At 45.8% G+C, this 16,480-nt stretch overlaps 1 protein-coding gene across 1 annotated transcript in view; it reads left to right on the top strand.

Moving 5' to 3' along the window:
* nrp2a (neuropilin 2a) overlaps positions 1 to 16,480 on the top strand; it is a 95,334-nt gene that overhangs the window by 64,542 nt on the left and 14,312 nt on the right. Inside the window, 6 exon segments of the mRNA XM_065952273.1 lie at positions 4,575 to 4,719; positions 6,201 to 6,376; positions 6,924 to 7,103; positions 7,190 to 7,334; positions 14,385 to 14,465; positions 14,609 to 14,713. Of these exon segments, the coding sequence (XP_065808345.1) occupies positions 4,575 to 4,719; positions 6,201 to 6,376; positions 6,924 to 7,103; positions 7,190 to 7,334; positions 14,385 to 14,465; positions 14,609 to 14,713 (832 nt within the window).

Below are 16,480 nucleotides of genomic sequence, written 5' to 3'. Positions count from 1 at the left end.
TGTTTTGAAGCTTTGGGTCTCTGAAACAGGCGCCATGTTTGACAATAAGGACAGAGAATGAGCTGAGCGATTCCCATACACTCGCCTGTAGTCGAGTGGAAACACGGGAACACAGCGGGACACTTGAACATACGGACATGTATGACAGCTTCTAAGGATCACTGCTTCAACCTTAGCATCAACACACACACACAATGCATGCCCCTCTCAGAGGCAGTTGTGGAGAGCGGCCAGCTGGAACCAGTTCCTACTGTCAACATCTTCATACCGAGAACAAGGGGGGGAGGGGGGGGGGGGACGTCGAGAGAGAGGAGGAGGCAGAAAGAAAAGAGAAAGACAGAAGGAATAAGTAGAGCAAGAAGACGAGGATGACGAGTGTAACGGACAGAGAACAACACGGGGATGAAAAAAAAAAAAACGTCAGGGAAGAGAATAATGTCTTGTGCAGAACTCGTCTTTCCTCCCTGCGGCGCCATCAGCTTGAAGGAAAACACTGGCAGAGGAAGAGGACCTGCCAGAAACACAAAAAAAAGAGAGAGAGAATGATGGTAAATGAATCAAGCTAGGACGTATACCGCGATGCACAATTAGTTTAACTGGGGAAGAAATCTTAGAGTCACTTCCTTACGGCCTATTCACCTTTTAAAGGTAGAGGCTGTTTACTATAAAACACGTTCACCACGGTGACCTCGTTCTCCAGAGGGGTTATCAATAGTTAAATACCCACGGTGCCTCTGTCCCGCCAATGTCCACACGAACAAGTCTGACCGTGGCGTCCTGCTGCTCTCGACCTGAGTGAGTGTGTGTTGGATATGAGCACGAGCTTCGTTATATTTTCATGACTCTCCAGGCCGGGAGACACAACATGACAACGTTAATTATTCAGCCCGCCTCGCCTAAGCGTCACGTGGCGGGCCGGGTTCACTCATACGTGAGGAAAAAAAAAAAAACATGCGAGTCGTCAGGCAGATTACAGATGTGGTCTAGACGACGGACTGGTCGGCGTGCACATCAGCATCCAGTGTGCAGACATTCCTCTCGAGTCAAAAAGTAACCACGTTATCATCAGGCCGGTCAATGAGCAACCATCTGCTTCCCGGGACTATTAACCTTTCACACTGGAAGCCACGGGTCAGTGGTCAAACAAATGACCCCTTCAGGTACCCTTACAAAGGAAAGGAAGTGAAGGAGACAAAAAAAAAACCTCTGACTGCCAGCGTCTTTATGTCTCTTTTTCTTCTCTGAGACGAAAGACAAATGGAGCAGAGTCTCCTGAGAGCTGAGTCGTATTGAACGATTGGTTCTTTTAGCGTCAGTAATGTCGGCCCTAATCTCAGCTTTTATCCAAAACAGAAGATTGTAATGCACCAGCTAATGGCCTTTTAGTCACAGAGGGCATCTCAGGACCATTCTGGGAAGTTTTAGTGGACACACACTCTGCAAAAACATTTCTGAACTCTCCGCTTCAACTTTCTATCGATCAAATAATGCAATGTGTCGTTTCTTATTCTGCAGTTTACTTACATCCAAACACTGCCGATAAGCAGCTGAGATTTTGGCATTTCAGAGATATCTTTTGTATTGGTGTTTATGCCTACTGATTGCACGAGACGGGAGATAGAGTCAGTCACAGGGTCGAGAGAACGGGAGGGGGGGTTGACCTGCGGTAGAATGCTGAAGGTGGGGGTCAAACCTCGGCCTTCCCGCTTTCAGGGCTTTAGCCTCTGCTGACCCTCTACTTCATCTTGAATGTGATATTTATTGCCGTGCCAAATTTGGCCGGCAGTCAAAAGGGATAGGATAAAGTTCCGCTCCAACTCGACACAACACAAGGAGGGTAGGGAAACGATATCCTCGCGTTTAGCTTGGTGAGCATGATGCATTATTAATTCATGATAACTGTGATATAAGTTAGGATGCTAGCTAGTTAGTTTTAGTTTAACAAAACGCTGATTTAAGGTGGCCGCAGTACCATCTATTCGACTTGAAATGAGACCAGCCTTTACTAAAAGAATCTCATGCTGTATTTAAGAAAACACAAAACGAGCCATACATCCGATAATCTTTTCTGGAAAAAGCGAATTGAGGTAACAAAGAACTGAAACGTCGTGGACTCGTTTTCTAATAGATTTATTCTGCAACCAGTGCTGCTGCCCCCTGCTGGCCATTTCAAAGATGACAGCTTTAAGGTACTTCTACATTGACTATCAAGCCTGACTCATTTCCAAAACCACAGAATCTTGGGTTTCACTTTTATTATGAGTTTTAAGTATCTCATGTTCATTGTTTTTTGTTTTAAGTGATGAATGGGTTTGTTGTTCTTTCCTCTCCTCCACTCCCTGCCTTCTCTTCCACATTCCTCTGATCATATCCTTCATTTCAGCTGTCCTCCATTCAACCTCCCCCCCCCTTCATCTGTTTTTAACTATTCTTCTGAGGACTCTTCTTCCCCTGCAGTCATTTTTTTTTTTCTGTTTTCGTGTCCTCCTTCTCTCTCCTCCCTGCTGCTCTTTTGTTTCACAGTCAGAATATCTCCATCTCACGCCTGCCTTTGTGTGAGCATGCGTGGGTGTTTACATAACCCCCATAAGAGCCCACTGTTTGGCCTCTTAGGTAAACAGAATGGCCATCTATCCTCGATCCAGCAGCAGATAGACCCGCTTATCTGTTCAAACACTCACGCTGCTTTGTATTACCGGTGTCAGCTCGCCTTGATTCAATCAGGCCGTGCCCAAAATCAAATCAAACCCCTGGAGGAGGATTTGGAAGCCATATTCCCACTGGTTATGGAATTTGTGGAATAATATCTCGCTTTTGGATGCAGGAACTTTGGGTAATTTCTTCACCCCGCTGCATGTTGGTCATATTTCAAGCTCCTGATTGAAAGCAGAAAGACAGAATGGAAATCACTTTTTAAGGCAACAGGAGCTCCGCTTTGATCTCCTGCGTCTTGCATGAGAGTAAAAGAAAAGTCATGTCGAGGCCTTTTTAAAGAAACGACGTCTTTAATCTTTCATTCGCCTGCTTGTAGTCGCACTTGTCTTTCCATCGCTGCATTGTGTGCAGTCGCCGCCGCCACGCTCCTCAGCGCGCTCTTTGTTCAAATCTGTCAGTCAACAAGCGGCTCGCCTATCAGCCGAGCAGGTCGACCACAAACAGGCAGAGTGAATGACACTTAACAGTGTGTTAAGAAGACGCTTCCTCGGCTTATCTGAGTGTGTGTGTGTGTGTGTGTGTGTGTGTGTGGGTGTGTTTCTGTGGTTTCCTGTGTCTTTGGGTGTGCGGTTTCAGTTTGTAGCCACCAAAAAGAGGAAGAGAGGTGATGAGGGGGAGAGGAAGTGTGCAGAGATATCAGATTGATGGTTTTAGAGGAGGAAGTAGAGGTGTTGAAGTGATGATGGTGTGTGTGTGTGTGTGGGGGGGGTTGCTCTGCTCGTACATAACCAGCCTCCTCTACATGAAGAAAGATTCAAATAAAGGTACAAAAAATAAACATGTAAAGTTTCAAATTCTGGTGAAGGATAATCCGATGGACTCCTTCACACGGGCAGAATCCAAAGAGCGCACAAATCACTTCAGGCAAATTATAAAGATGCAATGAAGAAATGTGTCTACTCACTCTGCGTCTTCCTCAGAGTCTGAGTTTGAGCCGTCCTCCATCTGTGGAGGGGGCTGAAGCGTAACAGATTCCTTCAACTTTAAAAGTGCTACATGGTATTTTACTTGACTAAACTTGTTGAGTGGATCGGAACTGTCCGACTCAGTGAAAAGAGAATTCTGAGGGTAGATGGTGTCGTAGGAAGAGGACGGCGTTTTATAATCACAAACAGGCAGGTGTGGTTTCAGGAAAGAGGAAGAATCACGTCTGTCATTCAGCGTCCCCCATTAAAACGCCCTCGAGCATCAGGGGACGATTTTTCAGCCCAAAGCAGGAAGTAACTCGACCACCCTGGTTACACTCGCCCCCCCCCCGACCCCTCCCGCCTCGCCCCGCTGCTTCTTCAGAGCACAAGTCAGGAAGGGAGTGTTGGAGAAGAAGACGTGAATGTTGATGCTTTGGGGAAGGGAAATTCACTCACATCCTGCCCACCTGGACACGTTTCCTGAGTGTGACGGCCAATCATGTTGGCTCGTGTCAGGTCACGTCTCTCGCAGCTTCCAACGGCCTCCTATAGAGGTCTATGGAAGAAATGTGTGTGTGTGTGTGTGTGAGCGTAAAGAGAGAGAGAGAGAGAGAGGGAGAGAGGGAGAGAGAGAGAGACCCATCCATGTTTGGGCTTTCCCAGCCTCCCTGAGCTGAACCTCTGACCCTGAAACACATCGACAGCTGGGACGGTGACATCGGATCCGTGTTTGGGTTGTCTCTGCTTTGTCCGGCCTGCCACTGTGTGTGTGTGTGTGTGTGTGTGTGTGTGTAGCCAGGCGCATCCACACTCTGTGGGTGGGTGTGGAGGAAGTAGAAGAGTGTGAGAAAAAGAGAGATAAGACCAGCATTACCAGTACATCTCCATCTCACAGTTTCTAACCTTTGTCTTCTGTCTGGTTTTTTTTTTTGGTTTTTTTTGTTCTCACAGATTTTTCACGCCAACACGGACCCGGCCGAGGTCGTCCTGAATCGAGTCCCGCAGCCGGTTTTGGCTCGGTTTGTCCGTATCCGACCGCAGACGTGGAAGAACGGCATCGCCCTGCGCTTCGAGCTCTACGGATGCCAGATAACAGGTTTGATGCGCTCATCTTTCTGCACTTTCCGTCGTTAAGCAATGAAAATATTCTGAAAATAACTGTCAAAGACTTAGCGGCAGCCAACAACAGCAGAACATCAGTAAAACCAAGTCTGCACTCAGTCACACATACATGTATATTTAGTTTCTCTCCCACTGCTCCCCTTCAAACATCACACGCCTCCAGCTAATTAAAGGAAACTTTGACGCTCTTCTTCCTTCCGCCAGTGTCGTCTCTCTCTCTTCTTCTGCGCTCTCGTTTTTCGCTCTCTGTCTCCCACAACGCCGCCTCTTTCCCCTCTCACGGCTCCAGATATCTTTTTTGATGTGTCCTCTTTGCTCCACGCTGCTCCTCTATATCGAGAAACGAGTCGCCATCAATCATTCATGGCTCCCTGTTCGCTCTTACATCAGAAACTGTGATTCGCTTCAGCCTCGACAGCTGCTATTGAAATAACTATTAGCTCTTACAGTACAGGTGCACACTCACTCTCACACTCACACACACACTGAAGCTTTCTAAAAATAGCAGATGACCTCAAAAGCAGGCGAATACGTACACAGACACCACCAGCCGGCACACACACATGCACACACTCTTCCTGATATTCATTATTTACACCTCCTGCTTTTTGCAGTGACATAACAGCATGAAACTTTGATCTGTGTTCTCTTAAACCGTCAGCACAACTAACATCTCCACATCGCTCTTCTTCCTCCTCGCTCCCCTAGTCTCGCCCTCCTTCCTCCCCTCTCACACTGTTTCCCCCTGCTGGAGGCTCATCCCTACATCATGCTCTCCTCCTCGTTTCCCAGAAGCCTCATCTGCAGCTCTTCCTCTCCTCCCCCCCCCCTTCTCTTCTTCGTCTCTGCCTCCAGACTCCTCATATTATACCTTTTTTTTTTATCCCCTTAATCCTCATTTCTCCCTCTCACTTAACTCCCTCTGCAACTTCCTCTCAATGCTACTCGCTCATCCGTATCTGAACGAGTTTCACTTCCGAGGGCTTTTTTGCATTTATGTTTAACTTCAGGCGGGGAGTATACATAAAGTGTGTGCAGCAGAGTGAGCAGACAAGCTATTGTGTGGAATATAGAGATGCAATACAGAAAAATGATGTAATTAAAAGCTACTTAAGTCGTTCTATGAGATGTAAAGTGCATGAATGCAAAGCAGGGAAGTGTCTCCATTGAAAGCAGACTTAACGTATATGCTTTTATCCCACTAATGGCACTCTAATTGCATTTTGAACATGTAACAGTGCAGCGCTCCACATCCCCCCCCCCCCACCCTCTCCTATCTTAACTCTTAATGCTCAGCAGCCAGTAGTGCAATCCTGTGGTGAAGCTTAACAGCTCCCATGTGGGAACGTGTGTAACACCAATGAGTGTATGTTAGGTCGTCACAGAGACGTCCCCCCCCCCCGTCCACTCACCCTGCAGCTGGAGGTTAAAAGTTATCTCCGCTCTCCTCTCCAGATGCTCCGTGCTCAGACCTGCAGGGCCTGCTGTCCGGCCTGCTCCCCGACGCGCAGATCTCCGCCTCCTCCAGCAGGGACGTGGTGTGGAGTCCTGGCACCGCCCGTCTGGTGGCGAGCCGCTCGGGCTGGTTCCCGGCGCCTGCACAGCCCCTGGCGGGAGAGGAGTGGCTCCAGGTAAAGACAGATTGTAAATGCATGAAGTGTACCTTTTTGATAACGTCTCTCTTCAATCAGACCCTGAAAGAGAACACTTTTAATGGATGCAGTTTGATCTGATGCTTTTGCAGCTGAAGATTAAGTTGCAGCCATTACTTCCTTTTCAATAGCAGCAGGCTGAGATGATCTTTGCAGCCAGCTTTTCTTTTATAATTAGTCATTTATAAGAAGAATGTGCCAAACTCGCTGTGTTCAAAGCTTCAGTTAATGTTCGACATTAGCACACAACTCGTGCCTTAAGGGCCCTTTTGTGTAACGTGAGAAGTGTGCAAAACAAAAAGCTCATTCCCTGGCTCTGGTTGAGGGTAATTGTTGTGACTTCACCGGTGAGAAGGTCTTGTTGATATTTTGCAACAAGTCGAACCTTCAAACTCTGTCCTCCACATGTTGCCTTTAAAGCTCCCAGAGGCAAACAAGCGAGAACAAGAAGCACAGCTGCAATTAAACAAATCCACATGGTGTTGTGTGCAGAGAGCATTTATTTATCTAAATCTGTTCTCTCCAGGTGGACCTCGGCGTGCCAAAGACTGTGCGCGGTGTGATCACACAGGGAGCGAGGGGAGGGGACGCAGGAAGCGGGGCGACCACGGATAACCGGGCGTTTGTCAGGAAGTACAAAGTGGCACACAGCCTGAACACAAAAGACTGGAATTTTATCATGGACCCCAAGACGAGCCTGCCCAAAGTGAGAGAGAGGAAGACGTTTGTGTAAATAGTGTGTTTTAACGATAACTTAGAGTGTAAATAACCTTTAACGTGTGTTTGGTGCAGACGTTTGAGGGGAACACACACTACGACACCCCAGAGCTGCGTCATTTCGAGGAGACAGTGGCGCAGTACGTGCGGCTGTATCCTGAGCGCTGGTCTCCTGCAGGGATCGGGATGAGAGTGGAGATTCTGGGCTGCGACCTTCCAGGTAGGACGTCTCTGCAGCTGTTGCTTATATGACAGTTTATATATGATAATTTGCTTCATGCTCTATCCCTGGCTGAATTATTTGCCCCCGAAGTCTAATGAACTGAACATTAAGCAGAATTGAATGGACCTTGAGGAAGGAGGCTCGCATTAGATATGCATGAGAGTCATTAGAGCCTCTGCCAGAGGTGAAAAGAGACGTCGAGTGAAGAGAAAGCAGAGGAATGTTGTGATTTAGACTTTCTGAGATTAGTTCACCTGGAATATATGAGCGAGGCTTTTTGTGAACTTCTACAACAAATGTGACCGTCAGCAGGGGTTGGAAAGGGTTTGTTTTAAAAGAATGCATCCCCAGAGAGAGAGAGAGAGAGAGAGAGAGAGAGAGAGAGAGAGAGAGAGAGAGAGAGAGAGAGAGAGAGAGAGAGAGAGAGAGAGAGAGAGAGAGAGAGAGAGAGAGAGAGAGAGAGAGAGAGAGAGAGAGAGAAGATTGGTTTGTTCGCTTTCCAGCTCGGTCTGTTATCCAGATGTGAGAAAGTGCAGCAGAAACACACACACACACACACACACGTATGTGGACTCTCACTGTTTACCACTCCCTCTGTGCCTGAACAGGATGACGGGCTGTGCAGCACAACACACACACACACACACACACACACACACACACACACTGCTGTAATCACACCACTATAAACACAAGCTACACTCCGGCTTCATCGCTGTGATTGATGTGTTTGTGTGTCTGTATATAAGTGCTGATGAAGTGCACCGCTTTCTAGCAGGAGAGGAATTTAATATTAAGAAGAGCACATCAGCATTTCGGCTTTAACCACTTTATCTAGAGGACAGAGTCAGGGAAAAAAAAGGAAACACAGTGATATAAACCCCACGCTAACATGCTACTGAAAGCACAAATCATGCCCAAAGTACAACTAATGTTAAAAGAATGACTTTGAATCGACCTGCAATTAGTGTGTGGTGCTTCACACTGACACAATAATCTGTTCTGCTGAGGACTGAGCCCACCTGAAGGGTTTTGGGGATACTTTGGCTTCACTTTGGTACAACGGGAGGAGGTTGTCCATTTGTATATACAGATAATGTTTTATACTTCGCTTCTTCGCATTGAGTATTTTTCCAGTTAAAGCCCTTTTTGAAATCACGCACAAGTGAGTGAACTAAAGTTTAAGAAGAGGTTTACTATTGATATAAAGACGTAACATGGTTTTAGTTTAATGGGTCTAATTTGTTTAAAACACAAAGTAATGAAGTGATATTCTCTGTCTGGGAATGAGTGTTTCAGTTTACGTGCAGCTCATGAAAGCGTTTACTCTTGCCGTTAGAAAACACGTGTCACATGTGTGTTTGCTATTTTCTCCCAAGAAACATCCCGTACCGATCACGGGGGAAACGATGTGTTTTGCATTTGCCGTTTGTTTGACGACTAAACTTTGGGGAGGTGCCGTGCAGAAACACAACAACAATGAAGCCCAAAAGATGGCTACAAAATGGAAACACACAAACCTCAGAGTCAGGGATTACCTCTTTTTGTTGCCTGGGATTTTTCTTTTTTATCAGATGTAGAGGAGAGTTTCTTTGGGGACGTGGCACAAAAAACCCACTGTGGAGGGGCACACATTGTTCACAGGCATCCCAAAACTCAGCAGGAACGGAGAACTACTGCTGACATTCTGTAAATCATTCACTTCCCTTCTCACTCAAACTCCTCACGTCCTCTTTCCTGTCTTCTCTTAAGCCCTCTTTTCTCAGTTTTATGCTCCAGGCTGATGAAATCGGCACATTTTTTTCCACCAAAATCTTGCCGAGCTCATTTTAATCACTGCAGCAGCAGCAGCAGCAGCCACAGCGAGGCAGAATAAGGTCTCTCTCCTCGTTCCTACACATGGTTGCAGTTCTGTCTTTTCCCACCCTGAGGCCCGGTGCGCGGGTCCGTAAATGTTTCTGTTCTTTTCTTTCCTAACCATGCCTCCTCCTCTCCTCTTTCCTCTCTTACTCGTCACCTCTTTTCCCTGACACACAGGCACACACTCACACCTCGACAGTGACAGTTTTTTCGTAGTACACCTGCTACAAAAAATGAAAAATGTATGAGCTCAGGATTTTAAGAGACTCATCTGTGGGGGGAAAAAATGCAAAATATTATCTCTGCCTCCTTCCAGGAAGTCTCATTGGAGTCTCAGGTGCACAGTACACTGCAGAGCTCACTCATGCACGTACACACCTGTAATGTAAACCTCAGGTGTGTCTGCTTCACACTGTCTTTAACATCTCACTAAATACACTAAAGCTAAGTATCCCCTCCTGATTTAAGATTTTCAAAGAAGCTCTTCATGTCACTGTCTCCGCTCTCCACAATATGTCGTCCTCAACGAGAGAGTCTGTGTACATAAAACATTTTCCCATAACAGTTTTTCAGTCCTGCAACCAATTCCAAAAATGTAATTTCAAGTATTGATCTGTAGAATAGAAAAGAAAACACATGATTGGTGAAACCGACCTGAAGAAGAGAATATGTTTACAGACGAGCTGATGTATCCGAGTATAATTTACATGACGTTTGACCATGAGACGTGTTGGGTGGATGTGATGTTATGGTTCGTCAAGAGGCTTTAAACCCGCCTCAGCTCTCAGCCTGTCGTTAGGTTGACTGAAAGTTAGGTTGAGACAGCATTTCCAACATGGCGGCTGCTGCAGACGAGCCTCCAGAGCCGCCTGCAGGAACAGATGGCTGACGTCACTCAGGCTTAATCCATTAAATATTAACAGTCAATGGTAACATCCAGTGTTTCCACGGCAACGATGGACATTCTGTCTGACATGCCACGAGAAGACACGTCCCGTTACACCTGTATCATTAAGAATTTTATCTTGCTTTGATAACTTTTGGAAATTTTTGAGGTAATGTAAGTACTAAAACAAATCTATAATATAGTTTAGTCTAGTCTGTATACATTTGTGATCTAAAATCAACTGAGGCAACTCAAAGTGCTTAAAGGGAGTAAGCCGATCCCAGGCTGAATCAGACGTATTTCTGATTCTGAGATCGGTATTTGAAGAAGTCTTATCATGGCTGATCCTTGATATGAAGCACTTAACCCCACTCAGCAGAACATCAAACAAAGGCTGCTTGTCTTTCCCATCATGTTCTTTTGGGGGAGTACGTGTGTGGACGTGCACGGATGAATCGATCCACCAGCGTGTGTGCTAGTAGGACTGCCAAGTAGAGATTTACAGAAAGGCTTTCTACATAATTGCAGGTTGTTTTTTTTTTCCCCTTCTCTGACATACTGCTGAGTCAGATTCTTCAGGAGTGAGCGGGGAGGGTTGGCCCTTTGCTGCCCTGTGCAGGCGTATGTTTGGGTGTCTGTTATAAAACAAGCGTACAAAAGCATTTATCTGTGTATTTGTGTGTGTGTGTGTGTGTGTGTGTGTGTGTGTGTGTGTGTGTTTGCGCAGCAGCAATGTGAGTGTGCGTCAACATTATCTATGCCAGCAGCTCCCCTGGGTCCAGCTCTAAGTGATGGTGTCTCATCCCCTGCATGATGATGACTTGCATCATCACCTGCAGCAGTAGACACATTATGTAAGGCAACACTCTGCTGCAGAGGGACTTTTCCTGCATTGCAAGGCCTCTGCTATATATATATATATATATTTTTTTTTAATATAAAGGCCTGTCGATGCAGACCTGCCCTCCTCATGCAGCTCTGCCACACAGCCTGCACACATGTCAAGGACACGGCTCGGGGCGGTTTAGGTGGGTTGCATACGTTTGCACATGAGCCCCTCTCAATCGCACATAAACACACACACCCAATGAGTCGTATTCTCATGGCCCCCGACACTCCTGTCACACCCTGGAAAGGTCAGCGCATTTACACTGTGACAGGGCCTGACCTTTGAAAGCATGCAGTGCTCAGGAGCTGGATTGAATCTTAATGGACTTTACGTGTGTGTGTGTGTGAGTGTGTGTGTTACTGGTGCACAGGTAATGTGGTTTATTTTGACGCTTGTTCCCCAGACTTAAAGGGTCATTTTGGTATTTTAAAACCTGGAAATTCTTATTGAACATTTCTGGAAACTGAATGTGTGATAGGTACAAAAGGTTTCTCCGTCCGATCACACAAACTGGGACGGCTGCGACGTGATCTGTTGGGGCTAATGCGCTTAATCAAAGTATGTAAAGTGAGAAGCAGAGATTTGTAGTTAATGCTGTCCTTCAAGGTCAGATCATTTTTGGACCAGAAAGAGCCATTATCATAGCTTTCTTTAAAGCCACCAGACTCCATTTACAAAAACAACAATTTAACCAGGACGGGAGTTTCTACTTCTGCATTCATCGGTTTGTTTCTTTGTGTTTTTGTGTTGTGCGGGAAACCAGCTAACACCAGAATAACTCAACAGTACTAAGAAATGATCTGATGAAGTCGTTAGTTAACGTGAAGCTCTCGAGTACTGAGAGGTTAAAATCGCTCTTTTTTTTAAATAACCACAAAACTTTAAGCATCATTTATGTAACAGTAGTGCCTGGTGTTATCAATACCTGAACGCCTTTTTATCTGGAAGATCCGACGGCTTGACTGAAATAAATCAACACACTCAGAGAGTGAAGAAGAGTAAGACATGCACGTCTTGCATTTGAATATTTGGAAGAAGAGAGGTTTGAGTTTGCTTTCCGTGCCTCACCGTCCCGTCGGGCTCGCAGCGATAAGAGTCTCATTAGTTCGTTAACGACAGGCATAAAGGACGTGACATTAACGCCTGGTTAATGTCAGAAACCGTCACCAGCTGTGGCCCGCTCCTTTCATGTGTGCCATTTCTCCAGCTGTGGCGTCGTGGAGCTTGTTTCCACGGGAAGTTCCTGCTTGCGGATCAATTGTGTATCACGCGGCGTTTGTTGCTCTTAGTGCCTTTCATACTCTTTAAATGATAACGGTGGTCATGAAGAAAGAGCTGCAGAGTGGAGTGTGGAGATGAGTCTGTGTGACCTTTTTTTTCATGTTTGCATCTTTTTATTCCACTTAATGAGCTCTGTCAGACTCATTTCAGTGGTCAAAATGTCTGTAAATAAGGAAAAGAGGCCAAAAGAACTGGGGTAACATGTTGATCATGACTTATTGCAATCATCACTCAGGCATATCGAGCTTCCACAGTTTCTACACGTGATTAATGAGATTTTTGGGGGGGTTTTTTGTACGTGACCCAAACCTCTGTGTAAACTCTGATCTAACGGCAGCATTGACCCATCTGCTCCTAATAACACAGCCCGTTCTCCCACTCCACATTCCTGCAGCAGCCTGCTCCACATGTGTGTGTTTGTGCACACGTGTTGTGTTTTAATGAGCAAATTGTTGGCTTATACGTGCATCTGTGTGGCGTTTTAGAGCCTTTTTTTCTGATATATGTGAGTTGAAATGGAAGTTAAGTGCAGAGAGGCGATGCGTGAGAGAGTGCACAACACACACGATAGCTCACACATGCACATGAAGTGTGTACAGGGTGTGTGTGTGTGTGTGTGTGTGTCTGTGTGTGCTTTCTGACAGCCAATGAGCTGTTCCCAGAGTGTGATCATCTCGTCCAAGGTCGAAGGGACACATCCATCCATCAGCTTTAGCTCAGGCCTTCTGCATACATGCATGTGTGTGAGACTGTGTGTGTGTTAGCATTTGAACTTGGAGAGACTCTGACGCCTGAGCACCCAGACACAACATGACAGGGGCCTCCTTTGGGTGCTCTCGGGCTATCTGTGCCTGCCTCTCGTCTCTGACTCTGTGGGTGGGATGAGCAAACAGAGACTGGAGAGTTAGAGTGGACGATGACCTCACACTCAAATGATATACATGCACTGGTATGCACATTATACTTCAAAAAGCTGCTTATCTGCTGATTAATGGTTCAACCTGACGGAAAGCAGTAGCTTCAAGCTTTGATTTCCTGTTTTTAAACATCCTCCTCTCTTTGCTTTTCAAGTGAACCTGAACTTGTTTTTGCAGCTAACATTATCTGAAGGGCACAGCAATGAAATGTTGGAAATGTTTTTTTTTTTTAGGGGAATAAGCGCCAGGCGACTTCTATGACTGGACAACCAGTCGACAATCTGAGAAGTTATTAGTCCCTGTTAAAGAACGGCATCTTTAATTTCTGTATGACTAAACCAACAAAAGAGTTTTAGAGGCAGGAAGAAGATTTATATTTACTGTATATTGCATTTTCACAATAAAGCAGAGAGGTCAAGAATTAAGTTTAACCTTGGAGAACAAAGTTTGTGAGAATGTCTAGAACAGTTTCAGATGTCTAGAACAAAACGAACATGTTGAGAGAAAAGCTCAAATGCAGAGAGTAGAGTCCAAATGTTGGCGAAGGAAGTGGTGATGTTTAGGAAAGAATCCACACTTTGAGATGGAAGCCAAAATGTTGAAAATAAACGTTGAGTTTTAGGACGAGGTCAAACCTTTGTGACATTTAGACTTCAGTTTAGAAAATGCTCATTTCTCTCTTATTCCTGCAGCACTTCATACTGATTTGTATTAAATCAAATGACATAAATCAAGTGAATTTCCTGAGTTTTAGATCTGGTGAGCGGCTGATCTTTATCTTTTCCCACAGAGCCGTGTTTCTGTTTCCCAGGTTTCATGTTCACTGTGTTTTTAGAACGGCCTTACAGACGTATCGGTTTCAGACTTTCATCAAAAGAAAGAAACATTTCTCTTTTTCCTCTTTGTAGAAGTTATGTTGTATTTATTTCTGTAAGCTGCTTCCTTTGCTATCTGGATCTTGGGAATAAAGGGCAGAACGTGCAGACGCTCTTTAAAGACACTTCACCTAATTACTTTCTGTTTTCTTTCTGCACGCCGTGTCTTATCGCTTCCTCTCACATCTGTGTTTCCTGACCCGGCCGAGGAGAAACACCCCATCAGTAATCTGTAGAACAAACACAGGCTGATGAATGTATCCTCTTTACACTAATGTAATGTCTGATGATTGTTTCATACTTTCACCTCTGACCTACTTGTTCTGTTTGTGTCTGCAGAGATGACCACGCCTGCCGACACCGTCACGCCAACACTGCCTGCTGACACTGAGACCACCACGGTCCCTGTGACGACTGCAGGTAAGAGAGAGGATTAATAGAGTTATTAAGAGGAAAGCTTGTGAAAGGCTTTATTGAGAGCAGCTGCGAATGCTTCTCTTCACGCCTTTTGGCCCTCGCTCTGATGCGTCTCTTCTCTTCTCGCTGCTCTCCACCTCTCCCAGCAGCCACGTCTCCTCCGGCAGACACCGTGTGTGACTTTGACCACGGCCTGTGTGGGTGGACGCACGACCCCAACGCCCCCCTCCTCTGGTCTCTGCACAGCCACGGTGAGTCTCCTCATCAGTCATGTGAAAAGTGGGCATGAGTCTCTCGGCTGTCTGGTCAGCAGAGGGACTTCTCTTTCCAGTCACAAACATTTGATGGACAGAAAGCTGCAGGGTGCTTTGAGTCTGTTCACAATGAGTCCGTCATTAAAGAGGCTTGTAAACCTGGGCGCTAGCTTTACATGTTTTAGGGCCTTCACGTTTTGCAAATTGTTCTCGTAGTCTGGAAAGGACCATCCCAAACTATACCCACTTTAGATTTTTTGATTTTGATTTAACCGTCTCAGGACATTAAGATGATAGAAATTAAGCTCAAATAAGATCCTTTTTTTAAACTTAAAGTGTCTGTTACAATTCTTCAAAGCAAACAGATTCTCCTGACAGAAACATCAGATCATTTGACCTCCCAGAAAACGAGGCTGCGGCTCGAAGTGAGTTTTGTTTGTTGACTCCAATCGCTTTTTCATCTGCAGAATGTTTGTTGCCGAGCTTTGGTGTACGCGGCTGCAGGATAACGTCATTAAGGACGAGATAATTGCAGAGCACAAACGCATTCGGTTTATTTTATCAACTTCACTGGGTCTGGAAGCGATGCATTGTTTTCTATAATTAAATGGAGTCATTCTCCGTGTGCGTCTTCATTCAGTCCGTTTTCAATTTGATTAAAATAATTCCTTAAATTGAAAGCGCTCTCATTTAGCGACCACGGCCTCGCCTGCCAGTCGGCGACGGCGCTTTCTCTCTCTGAGTGTGCGAAGAGAGAGCCCGCTGTGGTGTCGAGCTCATACAGCTTCAAATGTCAGACATGTGACATTCAGCACGCTTCTCCTCGCTCGCCTCTGTGTGTCACGCCTCGGCACGAAAGGGTTAAAGCCCTGGAGCTCCAATTAAGTTGAACGTAGGAGACTCTGAAGACTGGCGGTTATTCCCAGCCGTTCCGTTCCTGCCCCTCTGTAAGCTCAGGCACATCCCAGACGATGCTGTGGAGACTTCCATGTACTCATTCACTCCTTGAAGAATAATTATTCATTTTCCCTTAATGCAGATCAAAAGTGGTGTGTTCTGAAAAGCTGTGGAAGAAATGTCCTGCTGGGTTTAGAGGTTTTTTTTTTTTTTATAGCTCTGTTTATAATCTTTCAGGTTGAAGGGATGTCTGTTCACCAAACGTTGTTCTAGGAGAAAGTTTGCATGAAAGATTCAGCGATTCTGCAGCTGGAGAGAATTAAAGAGTTTGGGCAGGTTTGTGATGTCACCTGGGTCGGGTTGAGGAGAAGTTTTCCTGACCTATTTTGGTCATAAGCGTCTCTGACAGAGGGCTTCAAAGCAGCGTCTTTCATCACGGCCGGATTGGAAAGGGTTGCTTAGATTAGTCGGGTTGTGGTGTTCATGTGCGGAGTATCACATGAAGCCGTTTTGGCACGCAGCGCCGCCCTTTGATTCTCCTGCACAGGTCAAAGATCAGAAATCCCAGCCGACACAGGATCATTATTTCACTGCTATCAAATCACTCTTTAATCCTCGGTAGGATTCCTTTTCTGTGTGACCCAGAAACAGTGACCTCCTGACCTCCTGACCTCGGCCATGATGCTGGTAATTAGGCACAGGCATGGAATTAGCCACTGTTTACTGGATTATTTGGGTTAATATCCCCCCGCTAGTAATCGAGCGTTAACTAGGCTTCATAGAAAGAATCCTTGTTTGCCTCTCACTGCAGGAGACTGCTGTGAAATGGATTAATAATGCTCTGTTGTGCTGCGTCCGCGAGGCAGC

The sequence above is a fragment of the Labrus bergylta genome, chromosome 24, assembly GCF_963930695.1.
Source record: "Labrus bergylta chromosome 24, fLabBer1.1, whole genome shotgun sequence".
NCBI lineage: Eukaryota > Metazoa > Chordata > Actinopteri > Labriformes > Labridae > Labrus > Labrus bergylta.
The sequence above is the reverse complement of the archived record's forward strand: the minus strand, read 5'-3'. Positions and strand labels throughout refer to the sequence as shown.